The sequence below is a fragment of the Bubalus bubalis genome, chromosome 1 (genome assembly GCF_019923935.1).
Source record: "Bubalus bubalis isolate 160015118507 breed Murrah chromosome 1, NDDB_SH_1, whole genome shotgun sequence".
Classification (NCBI taxonomy): domain Eukaryota; kingdom Metazoa; phylum Chordata; class Mammalia; order Artiodactyla; family Bovidae; genus Bubalus; species Bubalus bubalis.
The window spans coordinates 102,555,754-102,583,471 of record NC_059157.1 but is presented as its reverse complement, the minus strand read 5'-3'; the positions used below and the strand labels follow the sequence as shown (position 1 = coordinate 102,583,471).

General features: G+C 38.8%; 1 protein-coding gene across 2 annotated transcripts in view; it reads right to left on the bottom strand.

Annotated features, from left to right (window-relative positions):
• Nucleotides 1-1,324: 1,324 nt before the first annotated feature.
• CD200 (CD200 molecule) overlaps nucleotides 1,325-27,718 on the bottom strand; it is a 75,772-nt gene continuing 49,378 nt past the window's right edge. For both annotated transcript variants that reach the window (XM_044941744.2, XM_044941748.2), the window contains one exon: nucleotides 1,325-1,570. In XM_044941744.2, coding sequence (XP_044797679.1) covers nucleotides 1,548-1,570 — 23 coding nt within the window. In that variant the 3' untranslated portion in view covers nucleotides 1,325-1,547. The remainder of the gene's footprint in view (nucleotides 1,571-27,718) is intronic.

Here is a 27,718-nt window from a genome sequence, read left to right as displayed (position 1 = left end):
AGGTAGGCTCATTCAAATCTGCTCTTCTGCTCCTTGTGGAGGGGCAGGTTGGGCACTGTGAGAGAAGCTGACTATTTCTATGACTGCATCAGCTTCTTTTAATCTTCATTAAGGGTGTTCAGTTCAGTTCAGTCGCTCAGTCGTGTCTGACTCTTTGCAACCCCATGGACTGCAGCACCCCAGGCCTCCCTGTCCATCACCAACTCCTAGAGCCTACTCAAACTCTTGTCCATTAAGTCAGTGATGCCATCCAACCATCTCATCCTCTGTTGTCCCCTTCTCCTCCCGCCTTCAATCTTTCCCAGCATCAGGGTCTTTTAAAATGAGTCAGTTCTTCACATCAGGTGGCCAAAGTATTGGAGTTACAACGTTAGCATCAGTCCTTCCAATGAATATTCAGGACTGATTTCCTTTAGGTTGGATGTCCTTGCAGTCCAAGGGACTCTCAAGAGTCTTCTCCAACACCACAGTTCAAAAGCATCAATTCTTCGGTGCTCAGCTTTCTTTATAGTCCAACTCACATCCATACATGACTACTGGAAAAACCATAGCTTTGACTAGACAGACTGTTGTTGGCAAAGTAATGTCTCTGCTTTTTAATATAATTATATTAAAAAAAAAAACCCTCATTTAGCTTACTCAACTCTGTTTCTCTGTTTTAGTTTCTTCCATTCATTGAGTTTACTCTCTCTCTCTCTTAGGTTTTGGCTTCCTCAAATAGCTTATTATTCTGGATTGTTTACACTTGTTTGTAGTGGAGTTTTATTTTTGATTATCTTGTTGTAGGTGTTCATGCAGCCTGCCAGAACATTGTTTCACTGCAAGTGTGGGGAAAACATGGCATGCTGACAGTATGGGACCTCAGTGCCTATTCTTTCTGAGTGTGGGTGTTCATCATTTCCTCCCAGGTCCACAGTCACATGCACATTGTTTATCATCCTTTCTCGCCTACCAAACCGTCTCATCCTACTATAAGCAACTGCCGCCACGTGAGGAGTCACAGGGCAGGGCTGTTCCCCTCGCCTGCTCCTATAGCCGCCATGTTTATTGCCTCTGACACCCATCATTCTCCAGGTGTGCAGTTTTTGATACCAAGTTCCATATTTTCAGTAGTTTAATTATGCATAGGTTTGGGATGGTGGCTTTTAATCAGTCCAGCCTGCATAATTTTTGTCTTTCAGAGATTCCTCCCAAAACCTTAGAGAGGGTGCCTTAGAGAGGGTGCAGTGATGGTTTTAGTCACACATTTATACTGTATGTGCAATTTTTGCGTGTGTATTTATATGTTTCCCATTGCTGCTATAGCAAATAACCATAGACTTGGTGGCTTAAAACAATAGAAATTTATTCTCTTACGGTCTGGAAATCAATTTTGGTGGATCAATATCAAGATATTGGAAAATATGTGATTCCTCTGGAAGCTCCAGGGGCAATTTGGTTCTTGCTTCTTCTAGATTCTGTTGGCTCCCAGCAATTCTCAGCTTGTGGCTATATCACTTCAGTTTCTGCTCCCATGGTTTAGCTTGTCTCTTCCTCTTCTGTAGGTGTCAAATCTCCTCTTGCCTCCATCCTACAAGGATATATGGGATTGCATTTAGGGTCTACCTGGATAATCCAGAATATAACCACATTTCAAGATCCTTAACTTAATCATCTGCACAAAGATTATTTTTTCAAACAAAGTAATAAAGATGATTTTTCCAAATATAATATTTGTAGGTTCTAGGGATGAATATTTGATAACTTCAGGAACCATTTTTAGACTATCACTATACACATGTACCCCACCCCAATTTATTGCCAGAAAGATAAAATATATATATGCGTGTGTGCACTATACAGATTATATCATTTACATAGATAATATGCATATATTCATCTGAACATTTTTAAAAAGTTTTCCAGAGTTTATAGCTTTTATCCCAAAGGTATCAAACTCAATTCATTTTCAACAATAGAGCTTTGAAAATGCTGAAATCAACTGATACTACCTGAAGGATGTAAAAAGATTGATAAATCCAGACCATGTTTCTTTTCAGTTACCTTAGAAATAGCACATGTTGTGAAAGTTCAGAATTCCAAGAATCCCTATAGCAGTTTATGCTAATTAATACACAAAAACCAAGCATGGAGTGGAAAAAGTATCACATTCTTTGGCAAAGGCAAGAGAAAGAAGGGGAAAAACAACTTATCATGAAAAGGGCAGGGACCCAAAGCACACATGAAAGTGTGGACCTTTGGCAAAGCCCTGAAATAATTCTTTTAACAGATGGTCTATTTTGCATTTAGAAACAAAATAGTGATCAACAAGTCTGAATGTAGTCTATGCATATATGTGTACATAGGTGCTTACATGTGTACATAGGTGCTTACATATGTACATATTTTAGTCTTTTTTTAAGAAGCTTTGAAAATAAAGTTTATTAAACTTCCAGTTATAAGATGAATAAGTTCTGACAACCTAATATACACCATGGTGATTATAGTTAACAAAACTATATTTTATACTTGAAAATTCCTAATGTTCTCACCACAAAAAAGGAATTATAATTATATGATATGACAGAGGTGTTAACTAACCTTGCTATGGTAATCATTTCACATGCAAGATAAACATATGCCAAATCATCACAATGTACACCTTAAACTTACTCAGTGTTATGTCAGTTGTATCTCAAAAACACTGGAAAAAAAATTAATTGTAAACCTAATAATATATAAATAAATGATCCTTACAAAAATAAAACTTAAAAGACTTAAAATAGGTCACCAAGGCATAAGCCTTTGGTCTTTAATGATGGTGGTGTTTTCCCCTTTTCTTTCTTCAAATAACATCTTTTTCAAGTTCATAAATTACTGTTTCCCCTCACTTTCCTTAGGTTCCATATCTGTGGATTCAACAAACTGAGATTGTGTAGTACTATATTTACAATTCATGCAATGTAATGTTAATTGCAGCACTATTTAGGATAGCCAAGACATGGAAGCAGCCTAAGTGTCCATCAACAGATGAATGGATAAAGAAGATGCAGTATCTATGTATGTATATATATATTCCATTTTGTATATATATAAAATATCGAATATTAGACATAAAAAGAATGAAATAATGTCATTTGCAGCAACATGGATGGACCTAGCGATTATTATGCTAAGGGAAGCAACCCAGAAAAAGCAAATAAATGATATTGCTTATATGTGGAATCCAAAAAAAAAAAAAAGATACAAATGAACTTATTTACAAAACAGAAAGGGATTCACAGACTCAGAAAACAAACTCGTAATTACCAAAAGGGAAAGGGGGTGTTGGGGGGGATAAATTAGGAGACTGATATGAACATATTGACACTGCTGCTGCTGCTGCTGCTGCTGCGTCGCTTCAGTCGTGTCCGACTCGGTGCGTCCCCATAGATGGCAGCCCACCAGGCTCCGCTGTCCCTGGGATTCTCCAGGCAAGAACACTGGAGTGGGTTGCCATTTCCTTCTCCAAACATATTGACACTACTATGTGTAAACAGGTAACCAAAAAGGACCTACTGTATAGCACAGGAAACTATACTCAATGTTTTTTAAGTTTAAAAAAAAAAATTTAGTATGTATTGGAGTACAGTTGATTAAAGATATGTTGTTGTTAACTATACTTAATATCATATAATAATCTACAAGGGAAAATAATGCATATATATGTGTGTGTATATATATATATACACACACACACCTGAAACTTATATGCTATTATAAATCAATTATACTTCATTTTTTTTTACAAAATTAAAAAGAAAAATTAAAGTCGAAAGACTCTTGCTCTTCTAAGAAAGTTAAATGAATTATTTGCTTTCCCATTTATTCAACACACTTTCTTCTGTGCTAGTCTCTGTGTAGGGCTTCTCTGATGGCTCAAATGGTAAGGAATATGCCTGTAATGTGGGAGGATCTGGGTTCGATCCCTAGTTTGGGAAGATCCCCTGGAGAAGGGAATGGCAACCCAATACAGTATTCTTGCCTGGAAGAATCCATGGACAGAGAAGCCTGGTAGGCTATAGTTCATGACATCTCAAAAAGTCAGACATGACCGAGCAGCCTCAGTCTCTGTGTATACGCCAGGCAGTGAGTACAATAAGCATGGTCTTTGCCCTTGTAGAATTTAAAGTCTAGTTTGTCAAGAAAGCTTCCCTGGTGGCTCAGGTGGTAAAGAATCCGCCTGCAATGTGGGAGACCAGGGTTCGATCCTTGGGTTGGAAAGATCCCCTGGAGAAGGGAAAGGCTACCAATTCCAGTATTCTGGCCTGGAGAATTCAGTCCATGGGGTTGCAAAGAATAGGATACGAATGAGCGCCTTTCACTTTGTCAAGAAAAAACTTTTTTAGTTCTACCATATTGTACTTCTAGGAGAAAGCAAAAAGCAGGAGATATTGATATAGGAAAGTCTAGTCTGAACTTTAGGTATTCATTCATTTGCCAGCCCATTTTTATTAAAAAGCAGATTTGATTCCAAGTATGTTACCCTAAGTTGTTATAGCTTCAGTTAGCTTCAACCCAGACCAGTGAGTGAAAGATGTGTTCATTTTTTCCCTGAAGAATGAGGTACAATTCACAAGCCATAATATTCACCATTTAAAAATGGGCAGTTCAGTGGTTTCCAGTATTTTCACAAAGTTGTACAATCATCACCACTGTTATAACCACCATTTCCATCACCCCAAGAAGAAACTCTGTATCAATTTGCAGTCACTTTTCCTATTTCCCACTCAGTGCCTGGCAGCCACTAATGAGCTTTCTAGGGATATGCTTATTTTAAATATTTTATATCAGTAGAATAGTTACTATGTGTCTGGCTTCTTTTGAACCCATGGGTGAAATACATTTCACCTCCTTTTGCTAATGGAGATTTTAAGACTCTCATGTCCTCCAAAGACCTGGTAGCCTGAACAACATGATTTTGCCTGAGTTGTTTTCCCAGAACTTGGAGTCGGCTGCATCTAGTTCAAGCAGAACAAGGTCAGCTGTGTATAGTTGAAGCTGAACTCATTAGAAAGGACCATTGACTCTTGAACTGGGCATGTGCAGGCAAGCACATTCGTGACCTTTAGATGTGCAGAAGCCTGTAGCTTTGTTATGTGCTGTGCTCAGTTGTGTTCAACTCCTTGTGACTCCCTGGACTAGGCTCCTCTGTCCATGGAATTTCTCAGGTAAGATTACTGGAGTGGGTTGCCATTTCCTCCTCCAGGGGATCTTCCCCACCCATGAATCAACCCACATCTCCTGCATTGGCAGGAGGCCCACCTGCGCCACCTGGGAGGCCCGTCACTTAGATGCCTGCGTAGAAAAATGAGTATCTTGCCTTCTTGGAGTAGATGAGACCTGTTTTTCTTGCTTCACTGCTCACATCAGTGACTGATCATTTTGGCCTGCTGTAGGCACATTGGGCAAAACAAACCCGGTGAATAATACCTTCTCTTAGCTTAAAATTTTCCAGGTTGATATATGCTGTGCTTGTTGTGCTTAGTTACTCAGTCGTGTCTGATTCTTTGCGACCCTGTGGACTGTATTGTAGCCTGCTAGGTTCCTCTGTTGATAGGATTTTTCATAGTCTGGCATTAGCAGGCGGATTCTTGACTAATGAGCCCCCTGACATATGTTGTATCATGGAAAAGTACTTCATTCCTTTTTGTGGCTGAATAATCCATTATATGGATATACTATACTCATTTTGGAGAAAGCAATGGCACCCCACTCCAGTACTCTTGCCTGGAAAATCCCATGGATGGAGGAGCCTGGTAGGCTGCAGTCCATGGGGTCGCTAAGAGTCGGACACGACTGAAAGACTTCACTTTGACTTTTCACTTTCATGCATTGGAGGAGGAAATGGCAACCCACTCCAGTGTTCTTGCCTGGAGAATCCCATGGACAGAGGAGCCTGGTGGGCTGCCGTCTATGGGGTCGTACAGAGTCGGACACGACTGAAGCGACTTAGCAGCAGTAGCAGCATACTACATTTATTTATCCTTTTTTTGGCTATTATGAATAATGTTGCTATAAAAACTTACATACAAGTGTTTATGTGGAGCCATATTTTGTTTGTTTGAACTGGTACCAAATAAAGCCTATAGAATGTGGTTAGTTGAGAAATCTTTTAAGTCTCTATGGCTTTTCCTCTACAACATTTTCAAATTTGTTGAAGAAATTGAGTCATTTGTCCTGTACAGTTTTACAAAATCTGAATTTTGCTGATTGCATTCTTTTGACATAATTTAACATGTTTTTCTAACATCTGTAGTTTCATTAATTGATAGCTGGATGTAGAGATTTGATTGGATTCAGACTTGATGGGAGAAGGTGAGCTGACAGATTATATTATACTCTTGTTATTCTACAAGGGGAATGCCTGGTTGTCTGTATTAGCAGCCATTGATGCTCTTTGCCTAGATCCATTATGGAATGAGAAGTAGAGATAATTTGGTTTTGTCACTTCTTCTTTATTCATTAGCTAGAATATAGTATATAGGGAAAAAAATGCCCTCAAATATTTTGTTTTAAAAGAGATTCTTTTTAACTTTCCCTTTTCGATATTTCATTGTTAACACTAACAATGCAATGGATTTCTATATGATAATCTTGTTTCCTGCTACCTCACTAATCTGTTTAGCAGTTCTAGTAATTTTATATTAAATATATATTTAATTTTTAATTGGAGGATAATTGCTTTACTTTTTTGTGTTGGTTTCTGCCATACAACAATGTGAATCAGCCACAAGTATACATATGTTCCAGAGAAGGCAATGGCACCCCACTCCAGTACTCTTGCCTGGAAAATCCCATGGATGGAGGAGCCTGGTGGGCTGCAGTCCATGGGGTCGCTGAGGGTCAGACTCGACTGAGTGACTTCACTTTCACTTTTCACTTTCATGCATTGGAGAAGGAAATGGCAACCCACTCCAGTGTTCTTGCCTGGAGAATCCCAGGGACGGGGGAGCCTGGTGGGCTGCCGTCTATGGGGTTGCGCAGAGTCGGTCATGACTGAAGTGACTTAGCAGCAGTATACATATGCTCCCCCTTTCTTGAAACTTCCTCCCACCCCACTAGGTAGTTATGGAGCACCAGGTTAAGTTCCCTGTGTCACACAGCAACTTCCCACTAGTTGTGTATTTTACATGTAGTAATGTATGTGTCAGTGCTACTCGCTCAGTTCATCCCACCCTCTGCTGCCCCTGCTGTGTCCACAAATCTGTTCTCTATGTCTGTGTCTCTATTCCTGCCCTGAAAATGGATTCATTAGTGCCATTTTTTCTAGATTCTATATATGTGTTATTATATGATATTTGTTTTTCTCTTTATGACTTACTTCACTCTGTTTTTAACAGGCTCCAGGTTCATCCACATCACTAGAACTGACTCAAATTCATTCCTTCTATGGCTGAGTAATATTCCACTGTATATTTGTACCATAACTTCTTTATCCATTCATCTATCAGTGGACACCTAGGTTGGTTCCATGTTCTAGCTATTGTAAATAGTGTTACAATAAATTTGGGGGTACATATGTCTTTTGAATTATGGTTTTCTCAGGGTATATGCCCAGTAGTGGGATTGCTGGATCATATGGCAGGTTTATTCCTAGTGTTGTTTTTTTTTTAAAGAAATCCCCAATAAGTTGCAGCAAGATCCTCTATGATTCACCTCCTAGAGTAATGGAAATAAAAACAAAGGTGTATTCATTTTAATATCTTCCTTTTATTGGGGAAAATTAATCATTCACCTAGATTATGTTGGAACTTAATAAGAAAGAAGGGCACTAGGGTGATTTCTCTAGTGGTAAGCAATCCACCTCAGCAATCTCTACCAGCCACTTTGTTACTGGAATAATGAGATCTTTTTAAGTTCAGTGTAAGTAATGAGCAATTGTTGTCTCTTAGGGCCATCAGCTTTCTTATCTAATTCTTATTCCATCCACCATTTTTATTTCAGAGACATTTGGAATAACATTTGAAAATTTGGAAAGGAGAATTTTTATATTTGCCTCCAAAACATTTTGAATCAGAAATAAGTAGCCTTTCAAAAAATTTTATTTGACTATAACCAATTTACAATGTTGTGGTAGAGAAATAGTCTTTTAAAATCAGTCTGAAAGTCCAATTGAGAGCAACTGAAGAGCAAGTAACTGGTGAAGTTCAGACCATCAGTGTTTATCCTTTATACTAGAGGAGGCTTAGACAAGTGTTTTGTTTTGGTGTACACCACAGTAATGTCAGGGGGTCTGGTATTCCCATCTCTTTCAGAATTTTCCACAGTTTATTGTGACCCACACAGTCAAAGGCTTTCACATAGTCAATAAAGCAGAAATAGATATTTTTGGAGCTCTCCTGTTTTTTCAATAACCCAGCAGATATTGGCAATTTGATCTCTGGTTCCCCTGCCTTTCCTAAAACCAGCTTGAACATCTGGAAGTTCATGGTTCACGTATAGCTGAAGCCTCAGTTCAGTTCAGTCGCTCAGTCATGTCTGACTCTTTGTGACCCCATGAATCGCAGCACGCCAGGCCTCCCTGTCCATCACCAACTCCCGGAGTTCACTCAGACTCACGTCCATCGAGTCAGTGATGCCATCCAGCCATCTCATCCTCTGTCGTCCCCTTCTCCTCCTGCCCCCAATCCCTCCCACCATCAGAGTCTTTTCCAATGAGTCAACTCTTCGCATGAGGTGGCCAAAGTACTGGAGTTTCAGCTTTAGCATCATTTCTTCCAAAGAAATCCCAGGGCTGATCTCCTTCAGAATGGACTGGCTGGATCTCCTTGCAGTCCAAGGGACTCGCAACAGTCTTCTCCAACACCACAGTTCAAAAGCATCAATTCTTCGGTGCTCAGCTTTCTTAACAGTCCAACTCTCACATCCATTCATGACCACTGGAAAAACCATAGCCTTGACTAGACAGACCTTTGTTGGCAAAGTAATGTCTCTGCTTTTCAATATGCTATCTAGGTTTGTCATAACTTTCCTTCCAAGGAGTAAGCGTCTTTTAATTTCATGGCTTCAGTCACCATCTGCAGTGATTTTGGAGCCCCCCCAAAATAAAGTCTGACACTGTTTCCACTGTTTCCACATCTATTTCCCATGAAGTGATGGGACCAGGTGCCATGATCTTCATTTTCTGAATGTTGAGCTTTAAGCTAACTTTTTCACTCTCCTCTTTCACTGGCTTGGGGAATTTTGAGCATTACTTTACTAGCGTGTGAGATGAGTGTAATTGTGCAGTAGTTTGAGCATTCTTTGGCATTGCTTTTCTTTGGGTTTGGAATAAAAACTGACCTTTTCCAGTCCCATGGCCATACCAGACCACCTGACCTGACTCTTGAGTAACCTATATACAGGTCAGGAAGCAACAGTTAGAACTGGACATGGAACAACAGACTGGTTCCAAACAGGAAAAGGAGTATGTCAAGTATATCAAAAGGAGTATGTCAAAAAGGCTGTATATTGTCACCCTGCTTATTTAACTTATATGCAGAGTATATCATGAGAAACGCTAGGCTGGAAGAAGCACAAGCTGGAATCAAGATTGCCAGGAGAAATATCAATAACCTCAGATATGCAGATGACACCACCCTTATGGCAGAAAGTGAATAGGAACTAAAAAGCCTCTTGATGAAAGTGAAAGAGGAGAGTGAAAAAATTGGCTTAAAGCTCAACATTCAGAAAACGAAGATCATGGCATCTGGTCCCATCACTTCATGGGAAATAGATGGGAAAACAGTGGAAACAGTGTCAGACTTTATTTTTGGGGGCTCCAAAATCACTGCAGATGGTGACTGAAGCCATGAAATTAAAAGACGCTTACTCTTCGGAAGAAAAGTTATGACCAAACTAGATAGCATATTAAAAAGCAGAGACATTACTTTGCCAACAAAGGTCTGTCTAGTCAAGGCTATGGTTTTTCCAGTGGTCATGTATGGATGTGAGAGTTGGACTCTGAATAGATAAAAAAGATGTGGTGCATATATCCAATGGAATGTTACTCAGCCATTAAAAAGCATGAAATAATGCTCCTTCAACTATGCAGATAGATCTAGAGATTGTCATACTGAGTGAAGTCAGAGAGAGAAAGAGAGAAATATTGTGTGATATCACTTATATGTGTAATCTTAAAAAAAGATACAAATAAACTTATTTACAAAACAAAAACAAAGCTGAGTGCCGAAGAATTGATGCTTTTGAACTGTGGTGCTGGAGAAGACTCTTGAGAGTCCCTTGGACTGCAAGGAGATCCAACCAGTCCATCCTAAAGGAGATCGGTCCTGGGTGTTCATTGGAAGGACTGATGCTGAGGCTGAAACTCCAGTACTTTGGCCACCTCATGCGAAGAGTTGACTCATTGGAAAAGACTCTGATCCTGGAGGGATTGGGGGCAGGAGGAGAAGGGGACGACAGAGGATGAGATGGCTGGATGGCATCTCCGCCTTGATGCACATGAATTTGGGTGGACTCTGGGAGTTGGTGATGGACAGCGAGGCCCAGTGTCTGCGATTCATGGGGTCACAAAGAGTTGGACACGACTGAGCGACTGAACTGAACTGAGCTGAACTGAACAAGAATGTCAAGGATGAAGAGTGCCTTATTCTTTATTGTTGTCACAGTACTTAGCACACATTTGGTCAACTCAACAAGATCAACAAACTTTTGTTGGAGGAATAAAGCAAATGATGACACAGAGCTCCAAGGAGATCCATGATGAGGGTCCTTTGGGCAGGAACCACTTCTCTTTTATCTCAGTATTTCTAGTTTCTACCACAGTAGATTCTTAAAAGGTGGTTGCAGATTTCGATTCAATGTAATTGAGTGGGTCCGTTATTCTTCATTGTAGATAGCAGGCCATTTATAAGACAAATGGTCTCAAGGAAGCTTGCAGATTCAGTTCAGTTTAGGAGAACTGAACTGAACAACATGAACAAAATCAAGTATAATACATAAAGGCAATTTTAGATTTTGTTTGTGTGTTTTTACATATATATCTGATTATATGTACTTCATGATCCTGTCTCTTCAAAATATTTCTTTGTGATTGAGTGAAAACTTTTTCTCTTATTCAAAATTTCCTGTGGAAAAAGTTTTGATTATTAGTATGTTATGCCCTTGACTACCGGTCCCAGGTGTCAAGGGAAAATATTACTAAATGGAATAAAAATTCTTCTCACTTCAATCGAGTTTCCATGACTATCCGCTTATGTCAGTATTTTCAGTCTTTTAGAAATAGTATACCAAGTATGTTGGAACCATTTCTAATCTTAACACATTTTTAAAAACTTCTCATTTTATATTGGAGCATACTTGATTAGGGGAAAGATTGAAGGCAACATGAGAAGAAGACAGCAGAGGATAAGATGGTTAGATAGCATCACCAACTCAGTGAACATGAACTCGTGCAAACTCCAGGAGATAATGGAGGACCAGGAAGCCTGGTGTACCACAGTTCATGGGTCACAAAGAGTCAGACACAACTTAGGGAGGGAACAGCAACAGCAACGTAGATTAACAATGTTGTGTTAGTTTCAGATATGCAGCAAAGTGATTCAGTTATGCATATACATGTATATATATTTTTTCAAATTATTTTCTTATTTAAGTTGTTACATAACGTTGAGCACAGTTCCCTGTGCTATACAGTAGGTCCTTGCTGCTTATCCACTTTAAATATAGCAGTGTGTGCATGTAAATCCCAAACTCCTTAACTATCTCTCCCCTGCTCCCACTGTTCCTCTCTGGTAATCATAAACTTGTTTTCTAAGTCAATGACTTTGTTTTTGTTTTGTAAATAAGTTTATTTGTATCCTTTTTTTAGATTCCACATATAAGTGATATCACACAATATTTCTCTCTCTCTCTCTTTGACTTACTTAACTCAGTATGACAATCTCTAGATCTATCTGCATAGTTGCAAGTAGCATTATTTCATGCTTTTTAATGGCTGAGTAACATTCCATTGGATACACGTACCACATCTTTTTTATCTATTCATCTATAAGTGGACATTTAGGTTGCTTCCATGTCTTGGCTATTGTAAACAGTGTCGTGATGAACATTGAAGTGCATGTATCCTTGCAGACAGGTATATATTTTTTTCTTCAGATATATACCTTGGAGTAGGATTTCTGGATCATATGGTAGCTCCATTTTTAGTTTTTTAAGGAACCTCCATACTGTTCTCCACAGTGGCTATACCAATTTACATTCTCACCAACAGTGTTGGAGGGTTCCCTTTTTTCCACACCCTCTCCAGCATTTATTTTTTGTGGATTTTTCCATGATAGCCACTCTGACTAATGTGAGGTGATGTCTTACTGTAGTTTTGATTTGTATTTTTCTAATAATAAGCAATGTTAACATTCACGTGCCTCTTGACAATCTGTATGTCTTTTTTGGAGAAATGTCTATTTCGGTCTTCTGCTCATTTTTGGCTTGGGTTGTTTGTTTTTATGATATTAAGCCACATGAATTTTACTTTTTGTAAATTTTGGAGACTAATCTCTTCTTGGGCTTCCCTGGTGGTGCTAGTGGTAAAGAATCCACCTGCCAGTGCATGAGATGCAAGAGACGTGGGTTCAATCCTTGGATTGGTATGATCCCTTGGAGAGGGAAATGCAACCCACTCCAGCATTCTTGCCTAAGAAATCCTATGGACAGAGCAGCCTGGCAGGCTACAGTCCATGAGACCATAAAGAGTCAGACATGACTGAGCACACATACACTTAATCCCTTGTTGGTCACATCATTTGCAAATACATTCTATGGTTTATCTTTTCGTTTTGTTTATGGTTTCCTTTGCTGTGCAAAAGCTTTTGAGTTGAGTTAGGCCCCATTTGTTAATTTTTGTTTTTATTTCCATTATTCTAGAAGACATAATAGAAAAAGATACTGCTGTGATTTATGTCAGAGAGTGTTCTGTCTCTGTTTTCCTTTAAGAGTTTTATACCGTCTGTTCTTACATTTAGGCCTTTAACCCATTTAGAGTTTATTTTTGTGTGTGGTATGAAAGGGTGTTCTAATTTCATTTTTTAACATGTAGCTGTCCAGTTTTTTCAGCACCATTATCGAAAAGATTGTCTTCTTTTTCATTGTGTGGTCTTGCCTCCTTTTTTGTAGTTTTATTGACCGTCGGTGCATGGGTTTATTTCTGGGCTTTCTATCCTATCCCATTATCTATTCTTCCATTTTGTGCCAGTAACATACTGTGTTGATGCCTGTAGCTTTGTAGCGTATGGTAGTCTGAAGTCAGGGAGCCTGAGTCCTCCAGCTCCATTTTTCATTCTCAAGATTACTTTGGCTATTTGGAGTCATTTGTTTGTCTCCATACAAATTTTAAGGTTTTTTTTGTTCTAGTTCTGTGAAAAAATGCCATTGGTAATTTGGTAAGGATTGCATTAAATCTGTAGATTGCCTGGGGCAGTATAGTCATTTTGACCTCACTGATTCTTCCAATTCAAGAACATGGTATCTCTTTCCACCTTCTTTGTCATTTTCCGTTTCTTCCATCAGTATTTTATAGTTTTCAGAATACAGCAGAGGTCTTTTATTTCCTTAGGTAGGTTTATTCCTGGTATTTTATTGTTTTTGATATGATGATAAATGGGATTCTTTAATTTCTCTTCTTGATCTTTCATTGTTAATATATAGAAATGCAATAGACTTATGTGTTATTAATTTTGTAACCTGCAACCTTACCAAATTCATTGATGAGCTCTAGTAGTTGGCTGATAGCCCTTTTAGGATTTTCTATGTATATTATCATGTCATCTGCAAACAGTGACTGTTTAACATCTTTTCCAATTTGGATTTCATTTCTTTCTTTTTCTTCTCTGATTGCCATTGCTAGGGCTTCTAGAACTATGTTGAATAAAAGTGGTGACAGTGGACATCCTTGTCTTATTCTGTTCTTAGAGGAAATGCTTTCAATTTTTCATCATTAAGTATGTTACCAGTAGGTTTGTTGTATACGGTCTTTATTATGTTGAGGTATGTGCCCTTTTATGATAAACGGGTGTTGAATTACGTCAAAAGCACTGGGAAAACCCAGAGGGATGGGATGGGGAGGGAGGTGGGTGGGGGATTTGGGATGGGGGGACACATGTACACCCATGGCTGATTCATGTCAATGTATGGCAAAAACCACCACAATACTGTAATTAGTCTCCAATTAAAATAAATAAAATTAATTTTTTAAAAGTTTTTTCTCCATTTATTGAGATGATCATATGGTTTTTATTCTTCAATTTGTTGATGTGGTGTATCACACTGATTTGTGGATATTGAAAAATCCTTGCATCTCTGGGACAAATCTCACTTGATCATGGTGAATACATGCTCAAATGCATCTGACTCATTGCAGCCCTACGGACTGTAGCCCACCAGGGTCCTCTGTCTATGGAATTCTCCAGGCAAGAATGCTGGAGTAGGTTGCCATTTCCTCCTCTAGGGGATCTTCCAGACCCAGGGACTGAACCCCCCTCTCCTGGATTGGTAGGTGGATTCTTTACCACTGAGCCACTTAAGAAGCCCATGATCATGGTGCATAATAATCCTTTTAATGTATTGTTGGATTCAGATTGCTTGTATTTTGTTGGGTATTTTTGTGTCTATGTTCATCAGTGATATTAGCCTGTAATTTTCTTTTTTTGTGGTATCTTTGTCTGGTTTTTATGTCAGGGTGATGGTAGCCTCATAGAATGAGTTTGGAGTGTTCCTTCTTCTGCAATTTTTTTTTTTTTTTTTTGGTGGGGGGAGAAGTTTCAGAAGGATAGATGTTAACTCTTATCTAAATATTTGATAGAATTCACCTGTGAAGTGATCTAGTCCTGGACTTTTTGTTGGAGGTTTTCTAATCACTTTCAATTTAGGTAATTGTGACTGGTCTGTTCATATTTTCTATTTCTTCCTGTTTCATTCTTGGGAGATTGTACTTTTCTAAGAATTTGTCTGTATTTTCCAGGTTGTCCATTTTATTGGCATATAGTTATTTGTATAGTCATTTATGATTCTTTGTATTTCTGTGGTGTCTGTTGTACCTTTTCCTTTTTCTTTTCAAATTTTATTGATTTGAGTCCTCTTTCATTTTTTATTGATGAGTCTGGCTAAAGGTTTATCAATTTTGCTTACCTTTTCAAATAACCAGCTTTTAGTCTAGTTTATTTTAATTTCCATTTGAATGGAATAGCTTTTCCCATCTCTTCACTTTCAGTCTGTAAGTGTCCTTAAATCTGAAGTGAATCTCCTGTAGACAGCATATAGTTGAGTCTTTTTTTAATACATGTAGCCCCTCTATGCCTTTTGGTTAGTGTATTCAATTCACTTACACTTCGAGTAATTACTGATATGTTAGGACTCGCTAATCTGTTCAGTCACTCAGTTGTGTCCGACTCTTTGTGACCCCATGGACTGCAGCATGCCAGGCCTCCCTGTCCATCACCAGCTCCTGGAATTCACTCAAACTCATGTCCGTCATGTCAGTGATGCCATCCTACCATCTCATCCTGTGTCATCCCCTTCTCCTCCTGCCTTCAATCTTTCCCAGCATTAGGGTCTTTTTCAAATGAGTCAGCTCTTCACATCAGGTGGCCGAAGTATTGGAGTTTCAGCTTCGGCCTCAGTTTTTCCAATGAATATTCAGGACTGATTTCCTTTAGGATGGACTGGTTGGATCTCCCTGTAGTCCAAGGGACTCTCAAGAGTCTTCTTCAATACCACAGTTCACAGGGCTTGCTAATGCTGTCTTATTAATTGCTTTGTGACTCTTTTGTAGTTCCAATCTAGATATGTGCTTTGTGATTACCATGAGGTTGACATAAAGCATCTAATAGATAAAACAGTCCATTTTAACTTTGAAGGCATGCAAAAGCTCTACTCTTGTACTTCCTTCCCCCTTTTATATTTTTAATGTAATAATTTATCTTTTTCCATATTGTATGTTTACTAACCAATTAAATTAGCTGCAATTATTTTAAATACTCTTTTTCTTTAACCTTTAGACTACAGTTAGGTGGTTAACACACCGTTCTAATAATTAGAATTTTCTAAATCTGACTCTGTATTTAACTTTACCCATGTGTTGTATGTTTTTGTACATTTTAATGTCACTAATTATCACTTTTTAATTTTAGCTTGAGAAACTCCTTTTGGCATTTCTTGCAAGGCAGGTTTAGTGGTGATGAACCTCCTCAGTTCTTCTGGGAAAGTCTTTATTTCTCCTTCATATTGTAATGATAACTTTGTTGGATAGAATATTCTTGTTGTGGCAGGTTTTTTATTTCTTCACTTTGAATATGCATTCCACTCTTCTGGCCTAAAGGGTTTCTGCTAAGAAAACTGCTGATAGCTTGAAAGGAGTTCTTTTGTGGGTTACAGTATTTTTTTCTCTGGCTGCTTTTAGGATTTGTCTTTGTCTTTGATTTTTAACAATTTCATGATACTGTTTTTGAGAAGATCTTTAGCATTGAGATAAAAAAAAAATGATCTATAAATTTCATGAACTTGAATGCCCAAGTCTCTCCCAAGGTTTGGAAAGTTCTCAGATATTTTCTTTAAATAAAATTTCCTCTCCTCTCCTCCATTTGGAGTCCAAATTATTCTAATACTTGCATGCTTGATGGAGTTCTATAAATCACATTCACTTTCTTTACTCTTTAAAATTTTTTCTTTTGTTCTCCTCTGGGTTATTTCAAAGTTGTTACCCTCTAGGTCATTGTTTCTATCTTCCATTTGGTCTACTCTGCTATAGATACTCTCTCGTACATTTTTTATTTTACTTGCTGAACTCTTCAGTTCTGAATTTCCTTTTAGTTCATTTTTATGACTGTTATGTCTTTGTTAAATTTCTCGTTTTGTTCTTATATTGTTTTCCTAATTTTGTTGGATTATCTTTTGGTATTTTCTTGTAGAGTGCTAAGTGTCCTCATTAAAAGCTATTTTGAACTCTTTATCAGCTAGTTTGCAAAATTCCGTATCATTGAATTCAGTTATGAGAATTATTGTTATCTTTTGATGATGTCATATTTTCTTAATTCTTCATGTTCCTTGGAGTTTTTCATTACTGATTTCACATTTGAAATAGCAGCCACCTCCTCAAAACTTTACGGATTGTCTTTGGGTGGGATGTACAGTTGATCCTGGTATAGATGAAAATTTCTCTGACCTGTATGAATACACGTACTTCACACTTCTTTCTCCCTCTCAAGGCAGAATTCTTAAGTGTTTGTATCTCCTGTTCTTACATCTCAAAAGGTTGGCAGCTGAAAACTTCTTTTTTATTTTCCAGGAAGTAGTGCTACAATTCAAGTTTGTAGCACTTATCTACAAACTTGTCTGTAATCTCCCTTATCGCAGATCCTGATCTGATTTTCTGAGAGCACTCTGTTTATCGGAGTTCACTTTGTCCCCACACTCAGTAGCATGCAGAAGAGCTGGCCACAGAATAGGGGAAGTTTGGATTTGGCACTTGGGACACTTGGGGTGTCCACAGGCCTGGGGGTGAAATCCTAGAGTGAAGTGCTCCCAGAAGCTCATAGGTAGATTTCCTGCTAAAGTTCTCAGCACAGTCAGAAGGAACCATATCCTTTATGCCCTCTCATATTCTTCTCTCTCTCTTTTCCAGTCTACCCCTTGCTGTAGTCATGGATATCCCACCTCAGTACTTTGGGTGCTGCTTGAGAGAAATGGGTTTCTTCTGCAGTGTCCCACAGCTGGGATAGCCAGACACTCCCTCACCCTCTTCCTTTTCCCCTCAGTGAAGTCTCCACCAGCTAGTTTAGTTCTGTGCTGTGTAGCCTTGGGGAAGGGATGGCGCTTCGCAATGTTTCTTTTACCCTAGCCAGTGCATTCTTTTGCTCCAATGCCATGCTGTGATTTTTCCCTTGGGAAGGCTGGAATTCCACAGACTCTTTGTTGTCCATGAATGTCTGCCAGTCGGCACTCTCCAGGTTCTCCCTGTTCATGGCCAAGAGGGGTTGGTGTAGGTTTTCAGGCTCCTACTAATTCTGCAGACTTTACTGATGTTTATCTGCTTATTACCAAATGTACAGGTGGGAGAGACTCTTCCTCGGGCTCTTGGAACATAATATTGGATCCACACCTTCCACAGAGGTGCTTTTGTTTGGGGATGGATGCCTATATTGTTGTTTAAAAGGTAGAAAAGAAAAGAGAATATCTATGCCATGATGTTGCTGACATCACTGACTTTTATAGTCTTTTAGGCAGACTTAACATGAGAAAAGAAGCCAGTAGAGAGACTGATACAAGATTCAGGAGAAGAAATAATGTGTGGTGTGCAGTCCTGGATAATGGAGACAAGGAGTGAGACACAAGAAAAGAAGGAGCATCCTTTTGAGTCATGAGAGAAAGAAGAGGGGATGGAACAGGGACAAGGGGAAAATGGGAAACTGGATCTGGGCTTGAATATTTCTACTGTGGTTTCCTCCTGTGTCATAAACACAAACACTTTGTTCTTCATTCCCCTCTGTGACTAATAGTGTCAGAGAAAAATAAAACCATGCTGCAAGACATATAGATGCCTCTATAGTTAGATCCTGAGCTGTGAAATCATTATATCCTTGGAAGTTCCAGTCAGAAATGTTTGGAATATGTACCTGTTTCCGCAGGCACCTCTTGCAGAAATGTAGCTAAGAGGAACTATGGATTATGAACCTGAAGAGTACAGCAGCTGTTTTAATATTCCTCAAGTTTTGCAGTTTTGGGAGCAGCAGGAGATAGTACCCAAGGCAGGGGGTACTGTTGTCACATGGAGGACTGGCAAAAGTGGTCATGGGAAATGCCTCCCACATGAATTTTGGGCATTAGTCTCAAAGGACATGTGCTCCTGAGCACATCTGAGAAACTTCCTAGAGATGCTTCAAGAAACAACTAGAAGATATTTTAACTGGTGAGACACAGAGGCAGGGCCTGACAAAGGTGCTGATTCAAGCACCAGGAGATGAGTTGGCAGAATCTAGACTGTCAATGTTAATGTTACATTATTTGTACCCAGAGGCTCATTAGATTAGAAGACATTTAGACAGCATGAATTTCAGCAAGTCATTTTTATTTATTTCTGAAATATCTAAGAAGTTAATCAATAGAAACTTCAATTAATTAAAATTGGGAGACCAGAGGGGAGCTCTCATACCTTGAGATCTCCTTTTCTTTCCTGGCAATAATTCAACCAATGACAAGCCATGGATTCTTTATTTATTATTGCCCTCCCAACTTCCTTTTTCGCCCTATGAAAGAGTTCTTCCCTTGCTGTGCAAGGACTAGCACGTGGTTTGCCATGTGCAAACCAATTAAAAAGTATTTTAATTGGAGGATAGTTAACTTTATAATATTGTGATAGCTTCTGCCATACATCACTGTGAATCAGCCATAGGCATACACATGAACCCCTCCCTCCTGAATCCCCCTCCCACATCCCTCCCTACCTCATCCCTCCAGGTTGTCATAGAGTACCAGCTTTGTGTTCCCTACATTATACATCAAACTCCCACTGGCTGTTGTACATATGATATTGTATACGTTTCAATGCTATTCTCTCAAATCATCCCACTCTCTCCTTCTCCCACTGAGTCCAAAAGTCTGTTCTTTATGTCTGTGTCTCCTTTGCTGCCCTGCACGTAGGATCATTGGTACTATCTTTCGATTCTATATATATGTGCTAATATATGACATTTGTCTTTCTCTTTCTGACTTACTTCACTCTGTGTAATAGGCTCTAGGTTCACCCACCTCATTAGAACTGACTCAAATGCATTCCCTTTTATCACTAAATAATATTCCACTGTGTATATGTACCACAACTTCCTCATCCATTCATCTGCCAATGGACATCTGCTTGCTTCCATGTCCTGGCTATTGTAAACAGTGCTCCAATGAACATTGAGGTACATGTGTCTTTTTAAAGTATGGTTTCCTCAGGGTATATGTCCAGTAGTGGCACATACCCAGATTGCTGGGTTGTATGATTATTTTATCCCTAGTTTTTAAAGGGATCTCCATACATTTCTCCACGGTGGTTGTATCAGTTTACATTCCCACCAACAGTGTAAGAGGGTTTCCTTTTCTCCACACCCTCTCTGGTATTTATTGTTTTGTAGACTTTTTGATTATGGCCATTCGGACCAGCATGAGATGGTATCTCATTGTACTTTTGATTTGCATTTCTCTAATAATGAGCAATGTTGAGCATCTTTCCATGTGTTTATTAGCCATCCATATGTCTTTGGAGAAATGGCTGTTTAGGTCTTCTGCCCACTTTTTGATTGAGTTGTCTGCTTTTCTGATTTATTTTTATTTATTTATTTATTTTTTGCTTTTCTGATATTGAGGTGCATGAACTGCTTGTGTATTTTGGAGATTAATTCTTAATTGTTCCATTGGCTATTATTTTCTCCCATTCTGAGGGTTGTCTTTTCACCTCACTTATAATTTCCTTCATTGTGAAAAGGCTTTTAAGTTTAATTAGATCCTGTTTGTTTATTTTTGCAAAACACTAGTTTGCCAGGAAAACAGCTAGCAATCTATTTGTTTTAGGTCAACAATAGAAATCACCCTCAGTAGTATCAGCATTTAGCTACAGGGGTTTAAATCCTAAATTAGAAGCTGGAGCACAGATAGCACAGCTCATGTGATAGCCACATACAAGATATGAAGACATTTCATTTTCATGAAGAGATGCTATCGCAGCTCATGGTCTGGGGACATGTGTATTCTGGACTAGGGAGAGATGAGTATCACTGAATGTGTAAGACAGTGCCATTGTTCAGATCATACACATATATGTATGTGTTTACTTCTGTCAAAATTATCAATATACTTTTGTCTTTTACTTCCTCCTTAATTACAGTGCTCAAGTACTCCTCCTGGTGTCATTATATTGTCAAAAAAACCTCCCTGAATAGCAAGTTGAAAGATAACATTCTTACTTCTTTTTAAAAAGCAGCCTAACATATCTTTTCATTTGTGTTGCTTCACATAAAATAACTTCAAGCATGAAATGTGTTCATTATTCCAGCATTCTAAGAATTCGATTTATAAGTTGTCCTTCTAAAGGCATACCCTTCATATGCCAATAATTCCCCAACTTATATCTCTAGTCTTCATCTAAACTCCATTCACACATCTAACTCTGTAACTGATAACTGCACTTAGATATCTGATATAAATGTCAAACTTGGCGTGTCTGACACAAAACTCTTAACTTCCTTCCTCTTCCAAGCCTGCTTCTGATGTCTTTTTATCTTAAGTAAATACCACCTTACCCTTTTACAATGCCAAAAACCTTAGAATCACCCATGACTTCTGTTTCATTCTTTCTGTTACATCAGCCCATCAGCTCCCTCAAAAATGTATCCTTATTATACCCATTCATCACCATACCCTTTGAAAAAAAGTGAAAGTGTTAGCTGCTCAATTACGTCTGACTCTTTGCAACCCCACAAACTGTAGCCTGCTAGGTTCCTCTGTCCATGGAATTCTCCAGGCAAGCATAGTGGAGTGGGTAGCCATTCTCTTCTCCAGGGGATCTTCCTGATACTCTTTACCCTATTTATTTATTTTTAACTTTTTGTTTTGTATTGGAGTATAGCCAATTAACAATGATGTGATAATTTAGGTGGGAAGGATGGGGGGAAGGGATAGTTAGGAAGTTTGGGAGTACATGGGAAACATATGTACACAGTGCTATATTTAAAATGAATACACAACAAGGACCTACTGTATAGCAGAGGGAACTCTACTCAATGTTATGTGGCAATCTGGATACGAGGGGAATTTGGGGGAGATGGGTACATGTATATGTGTGGCCGAGTCCCTTTGCTGTCGGCCTGAAACTATCACCCTATTTATTTTATTTTTTTTATCACCCTATTTAAAACCACTGTAGTAAGCTCTCTCCAGACTCTCCCACCTCCCCCCTTGACTATCTAAGACATGTCTTCACTCAGCCACCAGAGTTACCTTTTAAAAACAACCTTCCTTATGTCACTTCTCTATGTAAAATCCTCCTATCGGGATTTTAGGGAGATAAGAAACAACTCGTCCTTTTCAATCCCCAAGTCTGGATTCAATTAAGAGACAGACATATTTGGACAGATGAGATGGAAATACTAGTTTCATAATTGATAAATGCTTCCTTCCCATTTCCTTCTCTCTCTCTCTAGCTCTCGCTCATTATTTCTCTTTCTTTGTCTTTTCCCTTTTAAATCATCTAGATATTTTGTATGTAGTAGGTATTTTCTTAACAAACACATATACATGATGCTATAGACTGAATGATTGTGTCTCTCCCCTGCCCCAGTTCATATGTTAAAATCTAACTCACAGGGTGATGGCATTAGAAATTGAGGCCTTTGGAAGGTGATTAGATCATGAAGGTGGAGCACTCATTAAACGGACTAAAGTGTTTGTTGCTCAGTGTTGTCTAATTCTTTGCAACCCCGTGGATTGTAACCCTGCAGGCTCCTCTGCCCACGGGATTCTCCAGGCAAGAATACTGGAGTGGGTAGCCATTAAGTTCTCCAGAGGATCTTCCTGACCCAGGGACTAAACCTAGGTCTCCTGCATCGCACTTGGATTCTTTACCATCTGAGCCACCAGGGATGCCCATGAAATGGAATGAGTGCCCTTATAAAAGAGATCCCAGACAGATGGCCAATAGCCACATGAAAAGATGCTCAATATTGCTAATTATTAGAGAAATGAAAATTAAAACTATAACAAGGTATCACCTCGCACCAGTAAGAATGGTCATCATTAAAAAGTCTACAAATAATCAGTTCTGGAGAGGGTGTGGAGAAAAAGGAACCTCCATACAGTGTTGGTGGGAATGTAAATTGGTGCAGCTATGATGGAGACCAGTATGGAGGGTCCTTAAAGAACTAAAATAGTTGTCATATGATTCTGCAATCCCACTCCTGGCATATATCCAGAGAAAACTCTAAATCAAAGGGATATATGCACCCCTATATTCATAGCAGCACTATTTATAATAGTCAATACATGAAAGCAACCTAAGTGTTCATTTTGATAGATGAATAGATAATGACAATGTGGTATACATATATGTAATAGAACATTACTTAGCCATGAAAAAGAATGAAATAATGCCATTTGCAGCAACATGAATGGCCCTAGAGATAGGTCGTATTAAGTGAAGAAGTTGGGGAGAAAAAAACAAACATCACTTACATGTGGAATTTAAAAAATGATGCTAATGAACTTATTTACAAAACAGAAAAAGACTCACAAACATATAAATCAAACTTGCCAAAAGGAATAGTGGGGGTAGGAGAATATATATTAGGATATTGGCATTAACAAATACACATTACTATACATAAAATAGATCAACAAGGGCCTACTATATATAACACAGAGAACTATATTAAAATCTTATAATAACGTACAATGGAAAAGAATCTGAAACTTAACAGATTCACCTTGCTCTACACCTAAAACTAACTCAACATTATAAATTAACTACAAGAAAAAGGGACCCCCAAAGAGCTCCCTTACCCTTTCCACCACATGAAAGCATATGAAGACAAAACAAGAAGACAGCTATATATGAAACAGGAAGCCAGGTACCGAATATGCAGGTACCTTGAACTTAAACTTCCAGCCCTCAGAACTATGAGAAATGTTTTTTAAGCAACCCAGTCTATGGTTGTTTGTAATAGCATCATGAAAGAACTAAGACACATGTATTGTTAGTATTATGGTTTATTATTAATAGTCTTTTTAAAAAATTCTTATTATTTTTATTTAATTGTAATTGATTTCACCATATTAATTAGTCTTAAAACACCAAACTAGATTTTAAGAGGGATTTAAGCTAAATAAAGGTATCCATAATTACTCTATTGTGTAGTAATATCAACTAACAATCTATTATATTCACCTGTTTGTCAGCTTTTTGGACAGTCTATATTTTGATATGTTTACCATCTTTTGAATCTTGCAAAATGTATTTTAAGTATAAACAAGTGACTGATAAAAGCACATCTTGTCTCAGTACCTGATCACTATTTATTTCTTCTAATCTATGTGACCAAAATGTACTTTCTGCCTCTCACCTATTCATGCTCATCAGTTTATATCTGAAAAGAGCTGGACAGGTTTTCATCAAGATTGAAAGTTGCATTTAACGTGGTGAATTGATTCATCAGTAAGTGAATTTAGAAGCTCACATAATTGAAAAGCCGAAAATAGATCATCCTTAGAGAAGCTTGAGCAGAAGCTGATATTAAACCTACCAGAATCTGTATATTTTTGTCTATCTCCTGGTTCTGCTCAGTCTATTTTGGGTCAGGCTCTGACTGCAGCAGCTCCAGACTTCAGGTGCAGCAGAGGAGAAAGTCCTGATCTCAGGAATCTCGTAGACTGATAGTCCAGACTCATTGTATCATTGTCTATAGCTCATGGTCTCATGTCCCGATGCACATTTGTGAATCAAGCTGTGACCAGACCAGACTGTGATGCACAAATGTATTGTCGGATTTAGGATTTGGCTATAAGTGGATCCCCAGAGCCAGGTATAAAGTCAACTTCACGCTACACATATTGACAGAAGCTTGGCAGAAGGGTGACTTTCCAAAACCAAATCAGGGTTCTGTGCCCACAGGCTTAGGAGTCTTGACTTTGATAGCAAAACCAGCAAAGACCCATTATAGATGTCCTGCTACATGATACAGTCTCTATAGTACATACAAACATTTCTTTGAGGGCTTCACAGAAAGAGGCAGTCATTTTTCAGTAAATAATACATTGATGTTTGGAAAGATACCCATAAACTCTGATCTAGAAAGATCATTCCTATTAAAAGGCAATTAACAAATAAAGAAAACACTGCTTCCAGTAGGAGCCAAAAATAAAAAAATCATAAAGCAGATGCTTCAGCTTTCCATTCATGGTGCTGCCTCTTAAGAGAGCTATTTCCTAACTAAGCAGCAACAGAATTTACTTAATTTCACAACTGTTAACATTCTGAAAAGCAATGTCTGGGGGTCAGCTAGGGATCAGATCAAATTATGCATCTGGAACTTGTTCACTTAAACTCTCTGCAAAAGTTTTCCAGTTCACATATATTGGCTGTGTTCCACATTACAGAGAGCCTGACAGGAAAGAAGGGAACCTCTTTAGTCATCAGTCTGAGGAGATTGACAGAATATGAATGACTTTCTGAAGCACTTCTCTGTCATGGTACAAGGGAGTGCTGTCCAAATGTAGGAGGAAACATGCTTTCTTTGCCACCATAATGAAGTATTTATTGAACACTTAACATGGTTTTAGTCCTGCTAGAGCAAATTTGGTAAGAGAGTGCCTGCATGCTTGCTCAGTCATGTCCAACTCTTTGAGACCCCATGGACTGTAGCCCGTCAGGCTCCTCTGTCCATTGAGTTTCTCCAGGCAAGGGTACTGGAGTGGGTTGCCGTTTCCTGACTCCAGGGGATCTTCCCAACTCAGGGGTTGAACTTGCAACTCCTGCATCTCCTGCATTGGCAGGTGGATTTTTTGCCACTGAGCCACCTGGGAAACCCTAGTAAGAGAGTGACACCTGTTTAAATTCATACTTCTTGTTTATGTCATTCATAGCTACTTCGAGCTTTTAAATTCTTTCATTAATAAAATTTACATACATACATAATATACATTTTTTAAAAATTAGTACTCTGAAAGCCTGCTGTGTTGTACCAGTCATTGTTTTAGATGTCAGGAATCTGAGAAAGACATTTTCCCTGTCTTCATTGACCTTCCAGGATAGTAATGAAGATATTAAGAAAATAACCACACAATCATTAGTTATCTTTGTAACTGTTACAAACCAAAAAAAAAGTATCTGTATTATGCAGTGAGAGCTAGTTATTGTGATGAACTCACTTAGTCTGGAGGTTAGGGAGAAAATGAGATTAGGAATATGAGCTGCTATAGGAAAAGGGAGGGCATTTTCTGTGTCCCATCAGGAGACAGTCATTTAGACAGGGAAAGTGTAATAGAAAAAATTATCAAGCTGATTTAGGAGACTATGTACATGGAAAGAGAACTCTAAAAGGTACCTGAGGGTTGGGTGGCATACCTAAGGAAGAACAAACTTGCAAGAAAAGTTCAGCTTTCATGGAAAGAGGTGGTTAAAGGAGATGCAGTTGTAGCTCCCTGGAGGGTAGAGAAGATTGCCAGACTGCCTGGGCCAGAGTTGGTCCACAGTCTCTGTGCAGGGGATGAGCAGACTGGTAGGCAGCCATGAGGAAAGAGCAGGGTGCACAGTGGGAGTTGCAGGTGCCCCTGGAATGGAGAGGACCCCTCTATACAAACCTAGGACACTCCCACGCACAGCTCAGGCTAGGGCAGCTCAGAGCAGCGTGTGCACACATGTGGTTGAGAGGGAAGAAAACAGTGATCTCAACTGGGGACAGGCTCACGCTATCTGAGCCACTGCTCAGTCAAGAATTGAAGAAGACATGTGGCCAAATGCTGGAGAAATCTATGCCAGGCAGGCACCTCTCACAGATGAACACTATGTGGGCTAAGCACTGAAGAAAAAAACATGCTCTCCAGAAACTTCGCAAATGAGGCACTGGAACAGGAAAGGAAACTCTTGTTCCCACAGTACCTGTCCAGTGCTCTCAACTGATTATGCTTACCAGCATGCAGCTGCCAAAAGGGAAATATTTAAAGGGCCCAGATCCATTTTCACAGATCAGGCAACGAGGCCAATTTGGAGCTGAGAGACAGTACATTGATCATGGTCCATGGTCCATTGATCTCAAAGCTGTCAGTTTTCCTAGAGGTTCTGACCTCTAGGAAATATTAAAAGATTAAAAAACAAAAAATAAATCTCGCCCAGTTCTCTGTTGAAACAGTTGGATGCTGTTTTTCCCTAAGGCTCTAGTAAACACTTCCTCCAGTCTCTTTTTCTCAAATAGGTATGTGTTTCCTGAACCAGACAAATGCTGCACTTACTGGCTGAAACCAATAAAGGCCTGCCCATAAAAAGGACAACTTAGATTATGGGTGAGATCACCTTCCTCAAAAATACATAAACATTGGGGTTATGTTTCAGGGAAGGATAGGGAATTAAGTCTGACTGGTCAGCAGATTGACTAACAAAAATGTACACCTAATGTGAGGATTCTATTCTAACTGGAAAATCAGTAGCTCATGTATGGATAATTAATTGGGTTGGTAGGGGGGAGGGATGAAGGGAGACAAATCTTAAATCTCTGGAGGTCATCTAGGTGAGAGAGAACTTTGCCAGCGGAAAATGAAGAGGTGGAAGTTGATTCCAGAAATATCTAACAAGTAGAATTTTGGGGGCTTGGTACCAAGTTGGATTTGAAGACTGAGTGAGAAGGAGGCATCAGAGATAATATCCAGGATTTGAATGCCTAGGAAGGAATGGAGGTTCCCTTCACTGCAGATTCCAAGGCAGGGGAAGTAGTTGGAGGTCAAGTATCACTTCAGTTTTAGACATGTTGAGTAAGTGAACACAATACTATAGAAAAATTACAAGGACAGTATTCAGGGATTGTTTTCACTATTTCTAAATTCAGGAGCTTTATTTAAAACCGTAATCAGAACTCATAGAATTTAAAAAACACATGAAACTAAATATGCAATACGTTTCAAATGCAAAAAAAAATGTATTTATTACAAAATATGAAATGTATTTGTATTACAAAAGATCAAATAAAAG